The 27,032-nt window shown below is 42.6% G+C and overlaps 1 protein-coding gene across 1 annotated transcript in view; it reads left to right on the top strand.

Annotated features, from left to right (window-relative positions):
• LOC129815472 (testis-expressed protein 264-like) overlaps window positions 1-27,032 on the top strand; it is a 133,589-nt gene that overhangs the window by 101,195 nt on the left and 5,362 nt on the right. The window contains exon 3 of the mRNA XM_055869344.1: window positions 14,594-14,786. Coding sequence (XP_055725319.1) covers window positions 14,594-14,786 — 193 coding nt within the window. The remainder of the gene's footprint in view (window positions 1-14,593; window positions 14,787-27,032) is intronic.

The following is a 27,032-nucleotide window of genomic DNA, read 5'->3' as shown; positions in this document are numbered from 1 at the left end:
AACACAGGCCCCCCCCCTCCCCCCCAGGGGTGTGTCCTCATCCCTCTGCTGTACTCCCTGTTCACCCACCATCATCAAGTTTGTTGACAACCCCACGGTGGTTGGCCTGATAACCAACAACGACGAGTCACCCTATAAGATGGAGGTCAGTGAACTGGCATTGTGGTGACATGACGACAACCTCTCCCTGAATGCCAGCAAAACAAAGGAGTTGATTGTTGACTTCAGGAAGCAGAGGAGGGAACATGTCCTGATCCACATCAATGGGACTGCAGTAGAGAGAGTCAGCAGGTTTAAGTTCCTCGGCATCCACCGAGAACTTGACATGGACCAACAACACCAAGTGGGCGCAACCCCGTCTTTACTTCCTAAGGTGGCAGAAGAAATTGGGCATGCCACCCCGGGTCTTCTCCAAATGCTACTGCTACACCACTGAGAGTGTCCTGACCGGTTGCATCACGGCCTGAAACGGGAATTGCGCCATCCACGACCGCAAGGCCCTTCAGCTGGTGGTGAAGACAGCCCAGTACATCACTGGGACTATGCTCACACCCATCCAGAACATCTACTCGAAACGCTGCCTGAGGATGGCCTGCAGCATCATCAAGGACCCCACACACCCCAACCACAAGCTGTTCCACTCCCTTACCGTTGTGCAGATATACCAACTGGCTCTTAGAAACTGTCTATCTACAAGCCATCAGACTGAACACTTGAACTGGACTGACCACCTGCTCGGATTCTCTTCACTTTAGCACAGATGCACACGCACACATCCCATCTGCTACCAGACTCTTATTAGGATTGCTAAATGCAGCACAATTTAAACACTTGCCCCCCCACTCCCCCCTTCCCCAAAACACATGTAAATAGTGGACTACAAGTTGTGCCTTCCTGTATTATACTAATGCTGAAATGTTTATTCTATTCTACTGAGCCATTTACTTTATGTTCGTATTCTTATCGTTTGTTATTTCTCATTGTTGCATTGTCGAGAATTAACCTGGAAGTAAGCATTTCATTGGACGGTGTATACCATGTGTTTCCTGTGCATATGACTAATAAAACTTGAACTTATAACTACTGCCCCTGCTCCATAGTGGTATCCTGTCTTATTCCACTAGGACAGCAGCAGGGTCTTCTGAAGCATGTGTAGTTCTTTAGTGAAAGCCATGTCTGGTCTAGTGGTCTTTGATTGTCTCTGACTACTGTATTTTGTTGTGTTTTGTCTCCTTGATATCTACCTCACACACACACTGTTACCTCACACACACACTGTTACCTCACACACACTGTTCTGGCAGCTCCACCAGAACAGGAACAGCCCATCTCCACCACATATCTAACAGCATCAAGTGTCCTGGGAACCCAAACCTCCCCAGCTCAGTGGATGAGCAGACGATACACTGAGAATCCACTTCTTTTAATGCTAATGATCATTCTATATAATTACCCAGTTGGAATCATGAAGAGATTATTTTTAATAACTTTAGATAGAGAAAGTGGGACAGAGACTGAGTAGAGAGAGGGTCTCATCATTTTGGGGGGAGGGCCGGGGGGGTCACACAGAGACATAACCGAGACCGACAGAGAGGGATTTACACATTGTGTGACAACTTTTTAAGTTTTTCACCTGTTACAAATTCTGCTTTCTATCTGAACGGGCATTTATAGAATGCAGTCCATTAAACCCAATTTCTCTTGTTTTGATTTGTGCATTCATCTTTGTCATGTCTTCTATCTGGCTAACATTTGGAATGATAAACTCTTCTCCACGCCTTAGCTGAGAGGATGACGGATTTTGTATTTGTTGTCATATTGCAGCAGCTCCTCTTCACAATCCATATATGACCCCTAACATTTTTTTGGACAGAGGGAAAAGTGGGCTTTGGCGACATCTCATTAGCCAATGAGGAGATTAGGTGTGAGGGAGGGACTGAAGAGCTTTAGGAGGATATGATGGGTTCTCTACAGATGGATCCGGGAGAATGAGAAGGTGATCCTTCACTAAAGGCTGAGCAAATATAAACTCTATGGGATTAATTTCATAGTCTTTTACTCTGATAACAGTATTGTGCTTGGGTTTCTACTATGCTGCTTGTGTACTGAAGACCCTGCACAGTTTTCTTTATCTGAAAAACTAGAGCACTTTACTTTCAAAGAACTGAATGTTCCTGACGTGCACAGCCATTCAGTTCAAAGACCTCTACATGCTACAGTAGGTTTATTCATTGAGTGTTACTGTAGTACATTCCTGCTGTATTGCTCCAGTGTTTGAATGTCCAGCTAAACTATATAGCGGATGATCTCCAGTCAGAGCTGTGAACATTTGATGTGTTCTGGCCCTATAGACCCCCCTGAGAGACGTGACCTGCTGCTCCGCTTTCCCTCCTCTCGCCTCTCTCCTTTCCTCCCTCACTCTGCTGCTGTCACTGGGCTAGTCACAGAGAGGATAGAGAGATGGCAGATGAAAATGAGCAGAATGAATGATGAGCCTATCACAGAGACCCTTTGAAACGCTCTCCCCCGTGTGAAGGACAAACAAGGCTACCATCACACACATCTGGAAATTAAAAGGCTGCTTCTGTATTGGCGTCTAGCCTAAGTGATTGAAAGAGGGAGAAAGGTGTCTTAAAGACTCAGAAGTAGTGTTGCTTTTCAGTTTATTACCAGTGGTTTGTGTAAGGCCTATGTACTGTACTGCACAGTGCTCTACAGTTATTGATAAATGTTGAATAGCAACCTCTACTGCTTCTACGGCTAACCGTTTCTGTGGCTTGAATGCTCCAAGGGTGGTGTTACAGTACCTGTGTTTCCTTCACTCCTATAGTGTCTATGAAGAGGGAGGCTGTCTACTCTCAGAGCAGCTGCCAGAGAGAGCAAAGTCATGACAAACCCCCACGAGACCCTCCCTTCTCTCTCTCTCGCTCTCTGTCGCTCTCTCTATCCTCCTAATTTTCCCTGTCTTTCCTCCAGTCAGTCACACCAACACTTAATGAACTTCCCAATTAAACAAATTATCCTTAATGACGCTAACACTTTCCTTAAAAATGTTTGCTTTCGAGGACAGAGAATCTAATTAGGCAGTTTGTATTGAGGGATTTGAACCTTGTCCTTGTATACCAATTGACTGCGGTTGCTCGATCAATTTGTGCTTGCTCCATTTTTTTGTCTCCGCTGCTTCACTCTTCTATCTCTGGGTTTCTTTGTCTTGTCTTGGTCTGATTGAATTAATTAGTCAGGGATTTCACCATCGATCCAGGAGGAGGCTGAGGCTCTCTCATGATAATCTGCCTTCATTGTAAGCAATCGCTTGTTAATTAATGTCGCAGGACAGTTTTCAAGTGTGGTGCTCTGTGTCCAAATGCTCCATCCTCCAAACCTTCACTCTCTCTCCAGTAGTAGGGATAGTTTTTATCATCTGTTGCAATAGCAGCTAATGGATGCTCTGATTAATAGTATTTTCACTGAAACGTTGGTGTTGGTGTGAGATCCAATACATTGTTAGTGGAGCATCCAAGATCACCAGTGTGCTGGATGTGTGTGAGTTTTTTTCCCCTTTCTAGCTAATGTGTCATGTAGTTGATGTGTTTCAGGGATATTTCTGCTCTGTTTTGATGCAGAAAACTAGGGAGAAAATAAGTATAGTTAAAGCACAGTCTTTTTATCTCTGATAACTTCCTTGTCCCTTCTCATGTCGGTCTGTCTCGAAGGCTTCCAGCACAATTAGCTATTTTATTACACCATACAGCACACTCAGTGAGAAGTAATGATATCAAATCTGAGAAAGTTTACAGGTTGGAACCAAGTGTTCCTCACTCTCTGTGAGTGCTGCTGGGTTTGCATGTGGTTAGATGCACGATGTATCGGTGAACATATTGGAATCGGACGATATTAGCTAAAAATGCCAACATCCGTTATGGACTGATGTCTAGTTTAACGCCGACGTTAAAAACCGATGTCAAAGCTACCGTGCATACCAATATAACATAGGTACATGACGTAATGACGCCACATAAAATGTTGCACTACACGTGCAACACAGCATCCCTAACCTAGCCCACAATGTCTGCTGTGTGGATCGAGCAGTCAACAAGTCGAGCAGTCATTTTAAAGAGTAAGAACATTTCAGTGAGACAACTCAAAGGCGAAATCTATTAAAGCCACGATAATGGAATTTATTGCCCTTGACAAACAACCGTTCTCTGTCGTGGGTGATGTTGGCTTTTGCCGACTGGTCGAGCACTGGTACACACTACCAAGTGCGCTATTTTTCAGATGTTGCCCTACCAGAGTTACATAGTAATAGCGTCACTGCTATTAGCTTCACGATATGCATACTACAGAACGCCATTTTGGTCCTTGAGTGTCAAAAAAGATACATTTAGCACTGTCAAAGCTGTACAAAAAAGTCTGCAAACACTGGCCACGAACGATGTGTTTACAATAACACGTTGGTAATACAGCATCATTTGTTCAACCGCAACTTCTGGGGTAGCTAGCTTTAGCTTGGTACCTAGCTAGCATCAGTACAACCAGCCTGAAAACAATGACGGGTAGAAACTGCAGTCATTTTCATTATTCTTAGCAATGATTTAGGAATCCTTGTGAGTAAGTATTTGCTAGGTTGCCACTTGGCTAATGCGACTTGACTGGACCGGGTTATGTGTTGTAAAGCTAGCCACAATAACGATTAGGCACAATAGTGGAATTTGTGGTTTTCCTTCAAAATAAAATATGTCATTGACAGTGATGCAAATCAATACAAATATTACAATTATGACATACTCTTATTTTTAAGGCTGACCACAAAAGCACACTATTGTGGCTAATCCTTATTGTGGCTAGCTTCACGTAGATGGCTCCGACCACCATTAATCAAATAAGAACTCTTATAAATTTGGGTTATTTTAGATGATGACACCTAGCTATGTAGTTAGCTAGCTAACTGTAGCTACTGAAACATTGTCGTTTTGCTATGTTTTTTGGGAAGAACATTGTTTGCATCCATGAACTAGCTAGCTTCTTTTTTTTAATGACCAGCACTGTAGGTGCGCGAGACAACTTTACAGGCATCATAGCATACGTGTCAATGAATCATTGTGACATATAAAATATGAGTGATAGTGTAATAACTACGTAAATAATGTATGAACGCGTTAAATTATTATGTGACGTGCGGTCATGATTGGTCAGCAGGCGTATTTGACACGTCAAATAGTGTTATTTGTCGTGTATCTTTTTTGACAAACGGCATTCCGTAGAAATCCTGGTTTAGAATGAAACGACTGAACAACAGCACAGCAAGTAAGTAAAAGAAATAGGTTTTGATTATGTTTTACTGGTGATGGGGACATACGTAAATGCCAACAAAATAACTCTTGTGTGTAACCTTTATTTAACTATGCAAGTCAGTTAAGAACACATTTTTATTTACAATGACTCCCTGGACGACACTGGGCCAATTGTATGCTGCCCTATGGGACTCCCAATCATGGCCAGATGTGATACAGCCTGGATTCGAACCAGGGACTGTAGTGACGCCTCTTGCACTGAGATGCAGTGCTTTAGACCGCTGTACTAAATTGTTTAAAAGGCCGGTAAAAATAAACATCGGTATCATTTTTTTTTTTGTATCGGCCAAAAATGTCATATCGGTGCATCACTAGTTAGTAGTTATCACTGATACACTGCACCTTGAGTTCAGGCTCATTGTCCAGACTAGGAAGTTTTCACACTAAGCATACCAGTCTTTGGTTTGTACAGTAGCCTGCGTATTCTGTCAGGGAGGTAGTTCTGGCCTCAGGTTCAGTTGAATGGCTGTTGTTGTTGATGTCAGTCCTATATATCAACCATAGCATGTTGGTCAAATAAGCTATAAAGCATTCCTTCATTATAATACATAGGACGAGATAAGAACGGAAAGGTGCATGGGTGAATTGTAGTGGGAATGGCTGGGTAGATAAGCACAGTGTGGGAAGAGTAGATATTTTCTTATCAGACTTCACAGCTCGATATGAAGAGAGCTTTCCTCCTATTAAGATTTGTGTATCTAGAAGCTAAAGCCTAGTTTGATCTTCAAATAGCCTGTGTTCCTATACACAACTCTGTGTCTTTAGCTCTATAGCCTGAGATCAGCTTTGTGTCTTTAGCTCTATAGCCTGAGATCAGCTGTGTCTTTATCTCTATAGCCTGAGATCAGTTTTGTGTCTTTAGCTCTATAGCCTGAGATCAGCTGTGTCTTTAGCTCTATAGCCTGAGATCAGTTTTGTGTCTTTAGCTCTATAGCCTGAGATCAGCTGTGTCTTTAGCTCTATAGCCTGAGATCAGTTTTGTGCATTTAGCTCTATAGCCTGAGATCAGCTGTGTCTTTAGCTCTATAGCCTGAGATCAGCTGTGTCTTTATCTCTATAGCCTGAGATCAGTTTTGTGTCTTTAGCTCTATAGCCTGAGATCAGCTGTGTCTTTAGCTCTATAGCCTGAGATCAGTTTTGTGTCTTTAGCTCTATAGCCTGAGATCAGCTGTGTCTTTAGCTCTATAGCCTGAGATCAGTTTTGTGCATTTAGCTCTATAGCCTGAGATCAGCTGTGTCTTTAGCTCTATAGCCTGAGATCAGTTTTGTGCATTTAGCTCTATAGCCTGAGATCAGCTCTGTGTCTTTAGCTCTATAGCCTGAGATCAACTCTGTGTCTTTAGCTCTATAGCCTGAGATAAGCTCTGTGTCTTTAGCTCCATAGCCTGAGATCAGCTCTGTGTCTTTAGCTCTATAGCCTGAGATCAGCTGTGTCTTTAGCTCTATAGCCTGAGATCAGCTGTGTCTTTAGCTCTGCAAAAAGCCACACTTTATACTAACCCCAGACCCATATGCTTTTTACATGAGGAAACAAGATGAAATAATTTGATGAAGTAATAAGACCAATTATTGTGCAGCACAGGAGCCACTTAAATGCCTCTTTAACCCAGAAAAACACTACATTTTTATCCATGCTTTATAAAGCTCCTGAATTATTGAGGAGCGTGTCATGTAAAGGGGAGAAAAGTAACACAACCACGTGCACTATTTTGGAAGGATTATAAAGGCTTTGTTACTACTGCCAAATACAGTAACCAACATCAGCATACTGCTCATCATAATATGCTGTTCACTGGCTGCCTATTTACAGAGAAATATACATAGAAACCCAATAAACATGTATTGTATAATTGTGATAACCAACTTGTATCCTTGTCTAATGGTTTTTAGTCTCTTCTTTGCATGTGGTTAGGGCTATTCTTAGCCAATGCTCCACAGAGGAGTTAACAGTTAAGCAGACGTGCTCTACTGTGCTGTTTTATGCTATGCTCTCCTTTGCTATGCTGTTCTATGCTAAGCTCTCCTGTGCTGTGCTGTTCTATGCTAAGCTATGCTGTGCAGTGCTGTATAGATTCAGAGAGGTCCACTCTGTCCTCCATATGAGAGCAGAGCCCATCTCCGTCCCAGCAGCCCCTGTTTAAACCTCCAGCCCCAGACTGAGCAGGTTAACTGGAAGCATGTTTACTCCTGTGCCGCCGACCATGGAAATGGATCTCCTCCAACCAGGAACACAGCGATGCAGGATTGCGATGCGGGGAAAAGGGCAGGGGGAGGAGGAAGGAAATCCCACATCCTCCCATTGTAATTAAAAACGTTCACGCCGGGAGCGTGAACGTTTTTTTGATTATTTTGATTATGACAGGCCAGTTAATCTATCTCTTTTTTAAATTTCCTCTGCGGTGGGAGGGAGATATCGGATGGCCTCCGAGGAGAAAATGAGCTACCAGGAGACAAAGAATGTACTAATCTATTTATCATTAATTAATAATGCATGTGGGTGGTAACTTTTATTTATGTTTGGCTGTCAACTCAGGGAGTAATTCTGGTGTGGCAGAGGGCAGGATCAGTGTGGGTGACAAACGGAACAGGCGGGGTGCCGATGAGCCGTAAATCTAACGGCCACTGTTTGCCATCCATTATTCACAAGCTCTTTCTTAATGATTAAGTGGTTAGGGGGTGAACGTTATTTAAAATAACGGTTACATGGAGAAAATCTGACCTCTGAAATGAAATTGGATGGCCCTCACTTCAGCAAATCTATTTTTACCTAAACCCTCCCTGAACTGTTGAAGAAGAAAAAAACAAGTGACCTTCCCCTATACCCATAATAATAATTAAAACAAAGTGGATAGCTGAGAACATGTTAAAACTCAGTGTAACATTGATGTGGCAACTCTCTTATGCTATGCTATTGCACAATTCTAATTTGTACCTGTAGGTCACAAAGCTATCCCCAGTAAAATGAGCCCACCACCTCCACTGCTCGCTCCTAATCCAGTCCCCACCTGTGACTGAAAACAGGGGGAGAAATGACAATTGGAAAGCTCTCTCTTAAAATGTAGAATGCTGTGTAAAATAGCTAAAAGGCTATAAAGTAGCATTTACTGTTAGTGAAGTTTCTAGGTAGCAAGTTAGCATACACTAGAGCTAACTGGGCTAGTCATTGTCTAAATGACAGGAAGAAACACATTCATAACCATAATGTGGCCTTTTAGGCACACTTGATGTTGTACGCCCAGCAGAGAATCAGAGATGAGGGGCAGCATCGGGCACATCTACACTGATTTGAAGTGGATTTAACAGGTGACATCAATAAGGGATCATAGCTTTCACCTGTATGCACCTAGTCAGCCTCTAATGGAAAGAGCAGATTTGAGTCTATAGAATGGAGCAGCATAAACAAAGGTAATTGTTTTGTATACTCAGTGCATAGCCTAATAAGCAACTCATTATAAAACACTGAGAAATATAGAAATATAAATTACAAATTACGTGACCCTCCCCTATTTATTTGATTTATTTACAATGACTGCCTACCGGGTAATAGTGGGTTAACTGCCTTGTTCAAGGGCGGAACGACAGATCCCACTATGTTGAACGAACATATTATCCGTCACCGTTTATAGAATTGTACCGAAACTTCCTGTTTCCATCACAGCTATCATGATATCTCTTTTTATACGTTATGACTTTACTAGCATAAACCACGTTTCCATCCACAGTCTCTCTCTCATGGATGCATTCCATTGGAGCTGTTCATCCGTTAAGGCAGTGTGTGTGCTAGTGTGATCATCTGTTGTGTCCTGAAGCTGTGGAGGTCTAGGAGGTTAATTACTTTCTCAATAGAAGATATCTCTCAGCTTTCATGTCATCTTTATCAGTCACAACAACACCAGCACACAGACACTACAGCAAGTCCTGATATGTACAGGAAATATATCCTATAATTTGAACACTATTGGTGCCTTTAGAGAGGATTTGTAGTGACATCTGCGAAATGCCTCTAAGGGTTTTACAAATCACCTCTGCTCTGTGTTGGTCCCTGCCATTGGTAAACCAATGTAATTCATCCTTATTTTGTATTCACCTTGATTTTTGAATGACTTCTACTTTTGTGAGATGGACTGTAATTCATATCAGGCTTTAAATAGCCGCTTGACAATAACCGGGCTCGGGATAATGCTAGCGGCAGAGCGGGTTGTAACAGAGAGTCTCAGAAAACCAATACCTCCTGCAATAGTGGCAAATTCTTCTCTACTGGTTATATTCACAGGAAATGATCACTTGTTGAGTAAAAAATTATTATGCCATCAGATTGTAATCAACATAATCCACTGTATCCCCAAGTATTTTACAGGGACTGGCTTCTCTGATGTGTGTTTCAGCGACTAGCTTCTCCGGTGTGTGTTTCAGTGACTGGCTTCTCCGGTGTGTGTTTTAGTGACTGGCTTTGCTAGTGTGTGTTTTAGTGACTGGCTTTGCTAGTGTGTGTTTCAGTGACTGGCTTTGCTAGTGTGTGTTTCAGTGACTGGCTTTGCTAGTGTGTGTTTCAGTGACTGGCTTTGCTAGTGTGTGTTTCAGTGACTGGCTTTGCTAGTGTGTGTTTCAGTGACTGGCTTCTCCGCTGTGTGTTTCAGTGACTGGCTATGCTAGTGTGTGTTTCAGTGACTGGCTTTGCTAGTGTGTGTTTCAGTGACTGGCTTTGCTAGTGTGTGTTTCAGTGACTGGCTTCTCCGCTGTGTGCTTCAGTGACTGGCTTTGCTAGTGTGTGTTTCAGTGACTGGCTTCTCCGCTGTGTGTTTCAGTGACTGGCTTCTCCGCTGTGTGTTTCAGTGACTGGCTTCTCCGCTGTGTGTTTCAGTGACTGGCTTTGCTAGTGTGTGTTTCAGTGACTGGCTTCTCCGCTGTGTGTTTCAGCTACTGGCTTCTCCGGTGTGTGTTTCAGTGACTGGCTTTGCTAGTGTGTGTTTCAATGAGCTGTTGAGCTGCACACTAATGTCATCCTGGGGAAAGAAATCTTCGTGATTGTTCTATCAGAGCAATGCTATTAGAGATATCAGAGACCACTAATGTAGCTAATATGTATTATCTAGTATGTTATTTTATCTGTCAAATCAATCTTAGTAAATGCTTCCCTCTGCCTGTTACAGTGATGCCACACTATCTATCATATACCACAGGACTGTTGCTGAAGTTTGAAGAGAAATGCTCCTCATTTCTCGTTGTGTCCTCACCCGACCCACGCTATAAAAGTTTGCATTTGGCAGTAGCCAAATGGGGGCTGGGGGGGTTTATGTACAGCAGGTGATTCATACCATGGCGGAGCAGAACTAGCTAACTACATACGTACTTTACCCAGGATAAGATTAAAACTAGTGATGCACTGACATGACATTCTTGGTATAGTTTTTGATTACACTATCACTTGTATTTTATGTACAACGATTCATTGATGCTGATAAAGTTGTCTCGAGCACCCTACAGTACTGATATCCGATATTTTCCTTGCCAAAAAAACCAAACTATACCGATAACCGATATTAAAACATTTTGCGGCCTTTTAATCATTCTAGTACAGTTAAATAGTTAACACACACACGGACGCAGCGGTCAAAGGCATGGCATCTCAGTGCAAGAGGCGTCACTACAGTCCCTGGTTCGAATCCAGGCTGTATCACATCCGGCTATGCGTCGCCATAGGGCGACGCACAATTGGCCCAGCGTCGTCTGGGGTAGGCCGTCATTGTAAATAAGAATTTGTTATTTACTGTCTTGCCTAGTTAAATAAAGGTTACACACACACCACACTTACCAAAAAGTTATTTTGTTGGCATTTACGTATGTCCCCATTACCAGTAAAAACATAATCAAAACCTATTTCTTTCACTTACTTGCTGTGCTGTTTCGTTGTTCATTTGTTCAGTCATTTCATTCTCAACCAGGATTTCTATGGAACGCCGTTTGGGTCTTTGCTTGTCAAAAAATAAAATAATGAACAGTAGATAACACTATTTGACGTGTCAAATAAGCTTGTTGACCAATCAGGACCTGAATATGACTGCACGTCACATAATAATTCAACGCGCTCATACATTTTCTACGTAGTTATTACATATTGATTACACTATCACTTGTATTTTATGTTACAACGATTCATTGATGCTGGTAAAGTTGTCTCGCGCACCTACAGTGCTGGACATTTAAAAAAACATCCTAGTTAGCGCATGGATGCAAACAATGTTTTTCCCCAAAAACATAGCAAAATGAAATCTGTTTCAGTAGCTATAGTTAGCTAGCTAACTATATAGCTAGGTGTCATCATCTAAAAGAACCATAATTTATAAGAGTTTTTTTTTATTAATGGTGTTCGGACCCATCTATGTGAATCTAGCCACAATAAGGATTAGCCACAATAGTGGACTTTAATAAAAGTATGTCATAATTCTACTATTTGTATTCCTTTGCATCACTGTCAATGACATCTTTTATTTTGAAGGCAAACCGCAAAGTCCATTATTGTGCCTAATTTTTATTGAGGCTAGCTTTACATCACATAACCATGTCCAGTCGAGGGTCACTAGCCAGATGAAGCTAGCTGGCTTCTTATAACGTTATCTTTGGGCAAGAGAGTTAAGTAGCTGGCTAGCTATTATTTTCATGAACTAAAGTTCAATTTCAATAGGCGAACTACAAGTGGCAACCTAGATAATACTTACTCACAAAGATTCCTAAATCATTGCTAAGAATAATGCAAATGACTGCAGTTTCTACTGGTCATTGTTTTCAGCCTGGTTGTATTGGTGCTAGCTAGGTACCAAGTTAAAGCTAGCTACCCCAGAAGTTGCGGTTGAAGAAATGAGGCTTTATTTCCAACGCGGAATTGTAAACACATCGTTCATGGCCGGTGTTTGCTTGTTTGCAGACATTTTTGTACATATTTGACAGTGCTACTGTATCTTTTTTGACACGCAAAGACCCAAACGGCGTTCCGTAGTATGTATGTCTTGAAGCTAGTAGCAGTGACGCTATTACTATGTAACTCTGGTAGGGCAACATCTGAAAAATAGCGCACTTGCTAGTGTGTACCGGTGCTTGACCAGTCGGCGAAAGCCAACATCACCCACGACAGAGAACGGTTGATTGTCAAGGGCAAAGAATTCCATTATCTTGGCTTTAACGGATTTCGCCTTTGAGTTATCTCGCTGAAATGTTCTTTCAAATGACTGCTCGACTTGTTGACTGCTCGATCCACACAGCAGACATTGTGGGTAGGCTGTGAATTCTGTGTTGCACGTGTAGGGCAACATTTTACGTGGCGTCATTACGTCATGTACGTACGTTATATAGGTATGCACATCAGCCATAGACATCGGTCGATACCGATGTTGGCATTTTTAGCTAATATTGGCCAATTCCAGTATGTTCACTGAAATATCGTGCATCCATAATTTAAAACCAATCAATCCCCTCGTTCACACTGCCACCCTCGCCCAATAAAAAATAATGTATCACCAGCCCTCTCCTTCACCCCTCTCTCTCCCTCTTGTCTCCTAAAGTGAAGGGACAGCACACTTCCACAACCCACTGCCTCCATCTCTTGAATATATATTTGTTAAAATATTGTTATAAAAAATAAATGTATCATTTGTACAGTTCTTCATTACAAATTGTATTATTTGTCATATTTAACTGTGTAAAACCTTGCAGTGCTACTTTAAGAGTGAGGTGGATATAAATTGAAATGTGATTGTTTCTCTCTGAAATTAAACCATCTAGTGGTAGGTTTCTAACAAATACATGTCTGTCGTTAAACAACCCCGTGGCATAATTAGATACTTAAAAAACACACCAATCTATTTCAGAAGTTCTTTAAACAAAAAAAGCAAATTTATTAATATGTATGAAAATTGATATATAGCGTTTTGGAATTAAATGTATAAACTCCTCTTTCATCACACATCTGCCTCCCTTCACCCTAGGAAAGTGACTATGTAGACATATGGCTCTATATAAATGGAATGTTAGTGCCTCGCATGTGGAGGAACATATCGCACATGTCATGAATTCCTATTCACGCACCACACATACTGTATACAGTATAATAGTGTAATGTCAGCACACTGGGAGCGTTTCATCATGTCACTCCTCTCTGATCTTCTCTTCTTGTCTGATGCCTTCTGCCCATCTGCATAACACACTTAGCTTCTCATTGGAATGGACTCTTTCACATAACAGTATAGTTGAGCCCTGATGTAGCAGTAGTGGAAATGTGAGAAGCTAACGGCTCTGATTTTAAGCCTGCAGAAACATGGTGATCATTGGGTTTTAGGAATTCAAGGACAACAAAATAGGTTGCCTTGAGAAACCTAATGTGCTGCTTTCTTTGGAATCGGTAAAGTTCTTCTAAATTTGTCTAGAGGTTGTCACTCTAAGGCAGCAATTTGCCCCTGCTCCAAGGATGATTCCATTTGCTGAGACTTATCCTCCATCAAAGGTCAATATGTGCTGCTATACAGTATGGATCATAGCACTTGTGGAATATCGGTATATATCAATCCTCATGTTGACTACCTCACTACAGTGTATGAGGTTATACAGCATATTGATGCTGTGTAACTTGTTTTTGTTTTTTATTAGTCCTGTAATTAAAAAAAAAAAGGGTGTCTTCCTGATGTCTTTGTTCCAGACAAAAGAGATTGGCTCATTAAATGTAGTGTGTGTGCGTGCATGTGCGCTCATCTCTCACACAGCCTTGTTCTAATCAGGGTGTGCTGGATAAGCAAACTGCCTAGCTTTAAACATTAATGAGCAGAGAGTGAAGTAAAGGTTTAAAGCAGGGGGCAATCTTCTACTCCTGGAAAGAGTCTCTTTCAAGACTGTTTTGTGTTGCACTCTAGAGTGGGAGAGGAGAGAAATTAGCTTAAAATCAGTTTAATGGTTCACAGCTCTGTTTATTGTTATGGGAGAAACGCAGGGCTTAGTGATGTGGTACATGGTCAAGCTGACAAGTCTTTCTGGTCAACAGCAGCCGTCTTTAGAGAAGTACATAGTCTTTCTTTAGAATAACTCACCCTACATTGTTGAGAAGTGCTTTTTGGATACAGAACGGCTGAGCCTTAGAAAAGCTCAGGAGTGGAGGGCAGATCTAACAAAATAGACTGCCTCTTGCCAATGGGAATGAAACATGCAGTTTGAACTCTCTTTCTCTGTCTCTCTGTCTCGCTCTCTCTCACCCACAGGAGAGGCAACTCCATGCCTGGCCATTCATTGAGATCAATACAGGGGACCTAACGCATTACATTGCTCCGCTGTCCTCCCAGAGCGGCTTCCACCACACTGGCTTCGTTGTGCCCGAGCTCGTCACACAGACAGCGGCCAAGACACCGGTGACAGAGGAGTCCTTGGATCAGGACAGAGCGACGGATATTTCAGGTACTCTAAGCCCCTCTTCCTTCCATACAACCACTGACATTGACCAACCAGGTGTGATCTCCCCCGTATGGGATGTAATGGGCTAGTTTAACTAACACCAAATATCTTTTAAGTTCTCATTCAACCTACCCAACCACAGATGCGTTTTAGCTAGTTTCATTCATTGCAAGAAAATAAGACAGTGGATGACCAGTAAAGGAAAGCGAGACAAAAGCATTGAACAGCTTGTTCCACTAAGAGGTTTGTTTGAATTACTTCAGCTAGATTGAGTTTGTAGAGATTTATCTCTACAGCTCTAGTCTATCCAAAGGTACGGCTGTGTGTGAGATATAAAGAACCAACAGACAGCCAGGATGTGGCTGCAGATATTTTGTGTCCCACCGTGTTGATCCCACCCAACAGCCCCTGGAATTGTTCTGTCACTGTGAGTATGTTTCTTCAATTGAGATGTTTTTTTAGACCCGCCATTACTCTTTTAAACTTGACAGGGCCTTTAGGTTAGCACAGCGGTGATATTGACTTTGTCTTTTCACAAATACTTTTAAGAGAAGCAGTGGGGTGTGTGTGTGTGTGCGTGTGTGTGGATAAGACTGTGTGGGCTGGAGGTGTAGGTGTAGACTGAGATGGCTCGTCTGAGAGGAGGAGACACAGAGGGTATGAGGAAACAAGGGCTCACAGAGGCTGTGTCTCTAACCGCTCTTCCTCATAAAGTACACACCTTTCGTTTATCAGATGCCCTGTATTATGGGGGTTATTGTCTTTCCTTTGTTCTGTCCATTCATGTAATGATGTCTGGGTGGGTTCAGAACTGATTACCATGTTTAGTCTCTGCCATCGGTCACTGAGGAGTGCAGTGCCAGTCTGTTGATGATGACATAGACAGTTAGTGTTGTTCACAACTTTGAATTTATTTGTATTGTCTAAATTGCTTCAATAATCAATCTGTCAGTCCCCCAGCAGATCTTGTTGAAGCATGCACTTTCTATATCAAACAGTTTACACAGGGGGTCAGCACAGTTCTGTAATACAGAAGGTGTGTGTGTGTTTTGGGGGGTGGTTTACAGATGCTGCACATTATGCTCCTATATTTGGGATAATAATCACTCTGGATTCACCAGTAAAGCAGAAATGCATCCTCCTCTTTAGAGAGAGATCCAGACTGGCTTGTTGTTTGTTCTCATAATGAGAGACGGCTCAATCAGTGGTGCTGAGCCGTGTCTGATAGACCAGCCCTGGAAATCAAACTCCACACAGACCTTCCTGTGTGTGGCCAGCCAGCCTATGACTCAAACACACTGCCTTGGATGGGTGGGCTTGAGGGGTGGCTGTACTTGTACTGTACTGTACACACATCACTGCAGTACTGTGTGCTCAACGTCCCTCTAGAGAAATGACAATACAAATCATGTGCTCTTTACCAATGATGATGATCTGACGATCACTGCTATGTAAATAACTGCTTATTTCATAAATCACAAGGGACATAAATAAGGATACAAGTAGACACAATAGGTGTTGTTTTTTTTAATCTCTTTGTCAATTGTTATTTTTTTATTTAACTAGGCAAGTCAATTAAGAACAAATTCTTATTTACATTGACAGCCTAGGAACAGTGGGTTTAACTGCCTTGTTCAGGGGCTGAACGACAGATATTTACCTTGTCAGCTCTGGGATTTGATCTAGCAACCTTTTTGTTACTGGCCCAACGCTCTAACCACTAGGCTACCTGCCACCCCAATGAGATGATTAGTATTCTCTGCAGGTCTTACTACTGTACCTCAGGGGAAATGTTTCACCAAGTGTGCCCGTGTGAGGAGGATGTGCTTTTGCATGTCCTCCATTCGTTTCATTGCGCGAGTAAGGTATTTATTTGAACACCGTGAACATTGCAGACTGTGCATGCTTATTCACAGAAGCTAGATTGTGAGAAATTGTTAGCCCATCTGGGTGTTTAATTTTGGAGCACAAACTCAGGAGATAATATTTACCATGTCGAGGGTAGTTATGGAAAATTACGTTTTCCTCCCATTCCTAGCTCCAACTTCAAAACTATGGGATCATGCAGTGAAGAGCACCAAATAAGCTTAATCTGTCCTTGATGAACAATAGTCTGTTCTCAGAGAGCTTGTTGAGCTGAACTGAGGTCTGGGTCTATATGACATCATCATTACCCTCCAGAAGTATTACAGAAATGGCTACAGTATAATTTAGCCCTACTGAATGTAATTTATTTATAATTGCTGTATAATTACACAACAATTGCTACATTGTCTATGTAATTGTTATACAATTAGGCCTACATATGATTGTGTTGTTATAACCCCTCCTCTCCAAACTCCCAGCTTGCATCAGTCTTGTCTGTCTCTAATTATCTTCTGCTCTCATTCTTTATAGTGTAACTCTCAACCTCTTATTTAGCCTTTGCCCAACCCCTTCAACTGTTAAAGTTGTGGGTGGGGGGAATTGCTCATAACTATTCATTTTGGGGGTGGATAAATGTAGTTATTCCTGATCCCAACACTTTCTCACTATAGTATAGTTACCAGAAGTCGACTGGCATGCTCTGATAATATATCTATGTGCATCAGGACCAAATAAGACTCTGACTCTATTGCCACTTGCGCTGTAAATTTGAATCTCCTATGCTGCACAAGAAAAATCTTTGAAATGTGAATTCACATTTATTGCGGTATTGTGTTGGGAACCCGCATTGCAGTATTTACGCAGTAGCTCTTTTTCCAATGGTTAAAATGAACTCACAGATTGGTCTTGGGTACTATATGGGTGCTATATAACCTACAACTACTACCAGGCAAAACCCACTCACAGGTATGCTATCACTTTTCAGAATTAAAAGTGTGTGGGCATGGGATGAATATTGTAAATAAAGGATTTGAAAAATAAATATATCTACTGCATGTGGTGTTAGAATCCACAACCATTGAACTATCTTAGCAGACTGCGCCACCAATCAGTCATAGTGGTTGGGAAAAAATACAGCAAATTGACATGACTACCATTGTCATCTATTTCTTGTTATGATAGAAGTAGCTATGAATCTAAAGGTATGATCCTCATAGCCTACATGTTTTTTTTTCTTTCGTAAAAGCACATAGATGTGTATGAAACGGTAAGCAAAAACGTTGAGTTTGGTCATAATGTGCCTTATTGTGCCTTATTGCCTTTAGAATTTTGTGTAATGTCAGTAGTCGAGTCAAGGAAGCATCATGAAAAATATATGTGACTCATTTCAAGAAACTAGGCGTATGTCGTGGGTCACTACTTCACAGGAGAGCCATTTGAATGTAAACTTTTTTTTAAATCAAAAAGTGTTTTTTGGGCGGGCCGGGCTAGGTGCACAGTGTTTCCTCTGACGGCTGGCTTCCGGGTTGGATGCGCGTTGTGTTAAGAAGCAGTGCGGCTTGGTTGGTTTGTGTTTCGGAGGACGCATGGCTCTCGACCTTCGTCTCTCCCGAGCCCGTACGGGAGTTGTAGCGATGAGACAAGATAGTAACTACTAACAATTGGATGCCACGAAATTGGGGAGAAAAAGGGGGTAAAATTCTACAACAAAAAAACTTTTAAAAATATGTTTTTTCACAGAAATTCCTTCTGGAACATGTGAACTTTCATGTGCCTTAATAACAAACTTGTATGCCATCTGTAAATAAGAATACAGTTGTTAAATTACGAGCCTAGTTGGTCAGCAACTTTCCCACTAGCCATGATTGGGTGACATGTCGAGAGAGGAGTTCAGATTGGTCTGATTGGTCTTCCATACAGAGGGCTTCTGTCTATTTGAGCTGGTCAGTCTGTGTTGGTAATCCTGTCCAACGTGACATAAAAAAAAATATGTATTGTGTCGTGGAGCTGCATACATGTTGATCTCCACTTTCTGGAGGATCAAGTTTTGAAATCAGTGGAATTATTGTATGATAGCTAAAGAGATGGCGAAAACACCTGTCTACGGATTACATCTTCAAACTAAGGGCAACCATGGTGCATGATGATGTATACGGGTAAGATAGTCTAGCTAGCTACGTTTTCAGATGTAACATATTTCTAATTTTGACAAAGTGGTTTCATTTCAAGCTAAAGCGTACTGTTAGCTAGCTAGCTGACGTTAGCTGACTGGCTCGCTATCTAGTGTTACGTGTATGATGTTATTATTCGTATCTCAGAGCCGTTTGCTTGACTAGTTAGAGCCTAATATTAGCTAGCTAACAATGGACCCGGTTGGTTAGCTACCACTACCAGCAGATTCATGCGAGGCGTAGTAACGTCTTGAGTTGGCACAATGTTAATTGTTGTTTAACTAGTTAACGTTACGTGACTTGTATGATCTTACACGTTGTTTACCGAGCTAGGTTCATTGCTTACCTAGCTAGCTAGCTACATGTCTTAAGCTAAAGTGTACTGTTAGCTAGCTAACTTTAGCTGGCTGGCTCCCTAGCTAACGTTACATGTATGATGTTATTATTCGTATCCCAGAGCCGTTTGCTTGGCTAGTTAGAGCCTAATGTTAGCTAGCTAACATTGAACCTGGTTGGTTAGCTCTCAGCAGATTCATGCAGGTTAGTAACGACATGATTTGGCACTATCTTCATTGTTGTTTAACTAGCTAACATTAGCCGGCTGGCTCGCTAGCTAACGTTGTGTGACGTATGTGATCTTACATGTTGTTTACCTAGCTAGGTACATTTTTTAGTCTTAACAAAAGACTCCACTATACAAGTAACCATTTCGGGTGCGTTCGTAAATTCAGTCTGAGTGTGCCAGAGCGAAGAATAACTGATGAATTTACAAACACACAACACTCATTGAATATGGCTGGTGTCAGTAAATGTTGGCAAAAAAAGCGTAATGAAATTGTTGCCAACAGAGCTGGTTAGGCTGTTTTCATGTTATCCAGAGGTAAACAAATCATCGGCCAGAGCGTCAAGTGTGCGCTCTGAACGCTCCAAGAGCGAAACGAGATGGGTGGGTCTGACGTTTAAGAGGATGTGAACGATGCTGAATGGGTGTAGACAAAGAAGAACTCTTCACTAGGTATCAAACTATTCAAAGGCCATTTTCTCAAAAGTGAGTTTACAAGTTTATCAACTTTCAAAACACAATTAATTTCGCATTTTGCTACATAAGACCAATTTGAGCCGGTCTGTCACATATGACAAACTCCACTTTCCAAGACCATTGCCAAATAAGGCGTGCTGTCACCTGCTTTTATAGTAAGCTTGGAGGTGGTACTAACCAGCACATTTCGAAGGGAGTGTATTACATGCCGAACCCCTCCCTTGAGAGGACATAGAGGCACCTTCTCAAAGTGCCTCTACATCACGATTTCAATGGTAGAGTTGAACCGCTAGGGGGAAAAAGAGCTAGAAAACTGTCAAAATGGCAGCCAGAATCATGATAGTTACTCTTTTAAACACTCCTCTCCTCTTGTTTCTTCTCCTCTCTTTTCCTCTCTTCGATCTGAAACCATTTTAAGAACAAGACCTTGATTCTATAGCTAATAATCACAGTTGGCCCAATTTAGCAACTAATATAGGCAAATGTTATCTAAAACACTTTCCAAAGCATGGTCTGCTTCAATTTGAGAGCTTTGTCATTACTTATTTCCAGGTGTTTGCGGGTGAACGTAGTCAAGTTTTGTCGGAAGTGTCTTCCTGGGGGGTATACTAAATAGACCAATTATTTCTTAGTTCAGCAACTGGTAGAACATAACCACTCTACCTGCCATTCACCAGTACTACAGTGTGAGAATGGTCAAATACAACACATATATAATACCTCCATGGACCCATTGATCCTCATCTTCTCCCTCTCATTGAGAAGGTTTAGGATTACCCCTTTCATAGAAAAACTCGGGCATAATGAATATCACAGCCCAATATGACCTTTTTAGAAATTATGTGTTTGCTGTGTATGGACTTGCTGGCTGGTAAATGGGATGTTTGTCAGCTTATTAATGTCGTAAAGAACCCCAGAGTCAGAACACCTCTCATATAGAAATGGTCTCTCTGCATATTACAGACAGACTCAGATACACTGGACCTGATAATGAGCTTGGTGAGAGATGGACAGATCTGAAGGATGTGGGACTTGTGTGAGGGGCTCAGAGACCATGTGTGTTTATTGCACTGTGGTCCCCTGTGATAAGATGGTCCATGACTCAGTGTGATGTGTAGATGGGGTTTGTTTGGGGTGTGAACCCAGCAGGGGAGATGAGAGGCTGGACCAGGGTGTCCTGTTACCCTCCTGGGACACTGACAGGAGATTAATCCTCCATTGTTCCTTAATGAATTAACCTCTCCAAGGCTGTTGGAAAATTATTCCATACAAGAGAGAACCTTTTCAAATCAAATCAAATTTTATTTGTCACATACACATGGTTAGCAGATGTTAATGCGAGTGTAGCGAAATGCTTGTGCTTCTAGTTCCGACGATGCCGTAATAACCAACGAGTAATCTAACCTAACAATTACACAACTACTACCTTACACACAGTAAATACATATACATTATATTAAGTGGCATTGTTTAAAGTGGCTAGTGATACATTTTTTATCAATTTCCATTATTAAAGTGAGCTGGAGTTGAGTCAGTATGTTGGCAGCAGCCACTCGATGTTAGTGGTAGCTGTTTAACAGTCTGATGGCCTTGAGATAGAAGCTGTTTTTCAGTCTCTCGGTCCCTGCTTTGATGCACCTGTACTGACCTCGCCTTCTGGATGATAGCGGGGTGAACAGGCAGTGGCTCGGGTGGTTGTTGTCCTTGATGATCTTTATGGCCTTCCTGTGACATCGGGTGGTGTAGGTGTCCTGGAGGGCAGGTAGTTTGCCCCCAGTGATGCGTTGTGCAGACCTCACTACCCTCTGGAGAGCCTTACGGTTGTGGGCAGAGCAGTTGCCGTACCAGGCGGTGATACAGCCCGACAGGATGCTCTCGATTGTGCATCTGTAGAAGTTTGTGAGTGAATTTCTTCAGCCTCCTGAGGTTGAGCGCCTTCTTCACAACGCTGTCTGTGTGGGTGGACCAATTCAGTTTGTCCGTGATGTGTACGCCGAGGAACTTAAAACTTACTACCCTCTCCACTACTGTCCCGTCGATGTGGATAGGGGAGTGCCCCCTCTGCTGTTTCCTGAAGTCCACAATCATCTCCTTTGTTTTGTTGACGTTGAGTGTGAGGTTATTTTCCTGACACCACACTCCAAGGGCCCTCACCTCCTCCCTGTAGGCCGTCTCGTCGTTGTTGGTAATCAAGCCTACCACTGTAGTGTCGTCCGCAAACTTGATGATTGAGTTGGAGGCGTGCATGGCCACGCAGTCGTGGGTGAACAGGGAGTACAGGAGAGGGCTCAGAACGCACCCTTGTGGGGCCCCAGTGTTGAGGATCAGCGGGGTGGAGATGTTGTTACCTACCCTCACCACCTGGGGGCGGCCCGTCAGAAAGTCCAGTACCCAGTTGCACAGGGCGGGGTCGAGAGCCAGGGTCTCGAGCTTGATGACGAGTTTGGAGGGTACTATGGTGTTAAATGCTGATCTGTAGTCTATGAACAGCATTCTCACATAGGTATTCCTCTTGTCCAGATCGGTTAAGGCAGTGTGCAGTGTGGTTGCGATTGCGTTGTCTGTGGACCTATTGGGGCGGTAAGCAAATTGGAGTGGGTCTAGGGTGTCAGGTAGGGTGGAGGTGATATGGTCCTTGACTAGTCTCTCAAAGCACTTCATGATGACGGAAGTGAGTGCTACGGGGCGGTAGTCGTTTAGCTCAGTTACCTTAGCTTTCTTGGGAACAGGAACAATGGTGGCCCTCTTGAAGCATGTGGGAACAGCAGATAAGGATGATTGAATATGTCCGTAAACACACCAGCCAGCTGGTCTGCGCATGCTCTGAGGACGCAGCTGGGGATGCCTTCTGGGCCTGCAGCCTTGCGAGGGTTAACACGTTTAAATGTTTTACTCACGTCGGCTGCAATGAAGGAGAGTCCACAGGTTTTGGTAGCGGTCCGTGTCAGTGGAACTGTATAGTCCTCAAAGCGAGCAAAGAAGTTATTTAGTCTGTCTGGGAGCAAGACATCCTGGTCCGCGACGGGGCTGGTTTTCTTTTTGTAATCCGTGATTGACTGTAGACCCTGCCACATACCTCTTGTGTCTGAGCCGTTGAATTGCAACTCTACTTTGTCTCTATACTGATGCTTAGCTTGTTTGATTGCCTTGCGGAGGGAATAGCTACACTGTTTGTATTTGGTCATGTTTCCGGTCACCTTGCCCTGGTTAAAAGCAGTGGTTCGCGCATTCAATTTCGCGCGAATGCTGCCATCAATCCACGGTTTCTGGTTTGGGAATGTTTTAATAGTTGTTGTGGGTACGACATCGCCGATGCACTTTCTAATGAACTCGCTCACCGAATCAGCGTATTCGTCAATGTTGTTGTTGGACGCAATGCGGAACAGATCCCAATCCACGTGATCGAAGCAGTCTTGAAGCATGGAATCTGCATGGAATCTGTCGGACCAGCGTTGAACAAACCTGAATGCGGGAGCTTCTTGTTTTAGTTTCTGTTTGTAGGCTGGAAGCAACAAAATGGAGTCGTGGTCAGCTTTTCCGAAAGGAGGGCGGGGGAGGGCCTTATATGCGACATCCTGGTTAGAATAACAATGATCCAGGGTTTTACCAGCCCTGGTTGCGCAATCGATATGCTGATAGAATTTAGGGAGTCTTGTTTTCAGATTAGCCTTGTTAACTTCTTGACGCACGGATCCCTTTAGCGGGATCATTTTCGTAAACAACCGCTGAATTTCAGAGCGCCAAATTCGTGTTTTGATAAATGTCACTCATTTTTCAAAATAAAGCTTGAAACTATGTCTAAAGACTGTTCACACCCTGAGGAAGCCACAGGAAAGGGAATCTGGTTGATATCCCTTTAAATTGACAAAAGGCAGGCAATGGAACAGTGATCTTTCAAAATAGAAGTCACTTCCTGGTTGGATTTCCTCAGGTTTTCGCCTGCAAAATTAGTTCTGTTATACTCACAGACAATATTTTGACAGTTTTGGAAACTTTAGAGTGTTTTCTATCTTACTCTGTCAATTATATGCATATTCTAGCATCTGGACCTGAGAAATAGGCAGCTTACAATGGGAACGTTATTTTTCCAAACATAAAAATTCTGCCCCCTAGCAGCCTCAGGATATGTGGTTTCCAGTTTACATAGAGTCAAATAAAGTTTGTTCAGGGCCATCGATGTGTCTGCTTGGGGGGGAATATATATGGCTGTGATTATAATCGAAGAGAATTCCCTTGGTAGATAATGCGGTCGACATTTGATTGTGAGGAATTCTAAGTCAGGTGAGCAGAAGGACTTGAGTTCCTGAATGTTGTTATGATCACACCACGTCTGGTTAATCATAAGGCATACCCCCCCGCCCCTCTTCTTACCAGAAAGATGCTTGTTGCTGGCTACACCGACTCCGATAGCGTCTCTTGAGTGAGCCATGTTTCCGTGAAGCAAAGAACGTTACAGTCTCTGATGTCTTTCTGGAAGGCAACCCTTGCTCGGATTTCATCAACCTTATTGTCAAGAGACTGGACATTGGCGAGTAGTATGCTAGGGAGTGGTGCGCGATGTGCCCGTCTCAGGAGCCTGACCAGAAGACCGCTTCGTTTGCCCCTTTTACGGCGTCGTTGTTTAGGGTCGCCGGCTGGGATTAGATCCATTGTCCTGGGTGGAAGGCAAAACACAGGATCCGCATCGGGAAATTCATATTCCTGGTCGTAATGATGGTGAGTTGACGTTGCTCTTATATTCAGTAGTTCCTCCCGACTGTATGTAATAAAACCTAAGAATACCTGGGGTACCAATGTAAGAAATAACACGTAAAAAAACAAAATACTGCATAGTTTCCTAGGAACGCGAAGCGAGGCGGCCAACTCTGTCGGCGCCGGAAGTGGAAGTTTTTGCTGGTTCATCAATGTAGGTGACTATTCCTTTCATACCAAGACGTTTTCCGCCAACTTTACCATACCGCTAACTTTTTCCCGCCTTTTCCTTATATCTGAAAGGTATCGCCGATATCAAAGCTGACATTTTTATGTCCGCCTAACGACCTAGTAATCATTTAGGTTAAGTTCTGCCTATGGCTTAGTATGAAAGGCAGCCATAATGCTGAGGCGGCATTGGCACGCACTATACTCTAAACTCCATGGCAGCACAGACCCTTAACATAGACCTAATTAAACAAAAATATATGCTATTCTTTTGAAAATACATTTTATTAGGCTTATGTTTCTTAGGATCTGCCTAAACAAATAACTAACTGATTTGATGGTGGTGTATATTCTAAATGGATTTATTAAAATAGAGCCCACCCACATCTGCACACCACTACTACCACTCGTCTCCGGCTTGCAAACAGGAGGTATAAAGGTGTATGCTGGCAAGAATGTGGTAAAAATGGGCCTGTTGTAAGAGGATCATATAAACATTGCCCACTTTTTTACAGGCTAAATATGTAAATCCAATGTGAAAGCAGTAGCCTATATATAACCTGGAATGATCTCCTACATCACACACCTGTCGCAATAGGACGATGCACATGCTTTGGATTCATGGGTTTACATAATGAGATCACATGATAGAGGTGACTGACTGGTGTCCTGTAGACTGCTTTCTTTGTCTCTTTCTTACATTAATCAATGCTGAAAAGGTCTCATTTGTGTGCCTATTTTCAGCCTGTCCATTTCTGCACAATGACCACAGAGCTGGGGCCTAATTGAGATGACAGTGCTAATTGCAGTCACAATAGGCAGGAATTAATTTCTCCGGTCCCAAAACGATACAGACAGGGAGATGGCAGAGGTCATGCTAGCTTCTCTCCATGAAAGAGATTAAGATTATTCATTCATCTTCATTCCAGGGCCGTTATAACTACACACATGCGCACACGCGCAAATGCACACATTCACACAAACCACTCCAATCCAATATGTCTTGGATCATGACAAGCTGAGGAGGATATTATGATAAGACACTGGTGGATATTCCTCCATCAGAAAGGACTAGCAATCATAGACTAATCAGGCTCAGCGTTTGGCACATCTTAATTACTCTGAAGCATTACGCTAATAGTCCATCCTGGTGATGAGTGCACATATTGTTTATTTCCTCTGGTAATGGAGTGAGTTGGAGAAATACTAAATGAGCAACCAAGCAGGATGCTATTATTATATATCATGTGACTGACTTATATTGCTGTGTAGGAATGGGTGTGATGGCATTTTCCTGTATTACCAAATGAGGAGAGTTACAAACTACACACCAGTCAGAGTTATACTTAAACTTCATCTTCAATGAGCTTTAAGCTTTAGCCTTTGACTTTCAACAATTCACTATTTATAATGAATTTTGAGAGTCCCTACAGAAGAATACAAAGATATTCTATAGCCAAGATACACCCCTCTCAACTTACATGATGAACCACAGATCTTAGGAACAGTTCACAAAGGTTAAGATTTGTATGAAAGATATCTATAAAACATAGCAGACAGTTACTGCTGTGTCAACAGTTCTCATTGTAAAAACCAGTGTCTTGCCCCCTCCTACTCCAAACTGGAACCCGTCTCACCCTGGTACGGTATAGCACAAAAACATTACCTTTACTATCTGGAATGCTCTTTAGGCTTTATTACCCAAAGACATCGTAAATCTCCTCTGTCAGTGCTATATCATAGAGCCCCATCCTCAGTGGAACACACACACACAATAGTCGACAGAATACTCTATTCTGTCGAATAAAACAACGATTCTAATGCAATACAGAGATTATAATATAATTTTACAAGCACTATAACATAATCTTGCAATTTTCCACGACATGGGGCCTTGTCTTTATGACCAATAATATCAGTCTCATCATTGCTTAATAGGATTCGGGAGAGGAGTAGAATTTTCTGTAATGACCCATACAGAATAACCTATTACTATGAGTTACTCACCTTAAATTCCAGAAGAGAAGTACACCTCAGTGACTGGGTTTATGAATAAAGGAACTGGCCCAACACGCATGCACGCACGCACGCACGCACGCACGCACGCACGCACGCACGCACGCACGCACGCACGCACGCACGCACGCACGCACGCACGCACGCACGCACGCACGCACGCACGCACGCACGCACGCACGCACGCACGCACGCACACACACACACACACACACACACACACACACACACACACAC

Source organism: Salvelinus fontinalis, chromosome 18 (genome assembly GCF_029448725.1).
Source record: "Salvelinus fontinalis isolate EN_2023a chromosome 18, ASM2944872v1, whole genome shotgun sequence".
NCBI classification, from domain to species: Eukaryota; Metazoa; Chordata; class Actinopteri; order Salmoniformes; family Salmonidae; genus Salvelinus; species Salvelinus fontinalis.
Note: the sequence above shows the minus strand (reverse complement) of the source record. Positions and strands in the feature narration are given on the sequence as shown.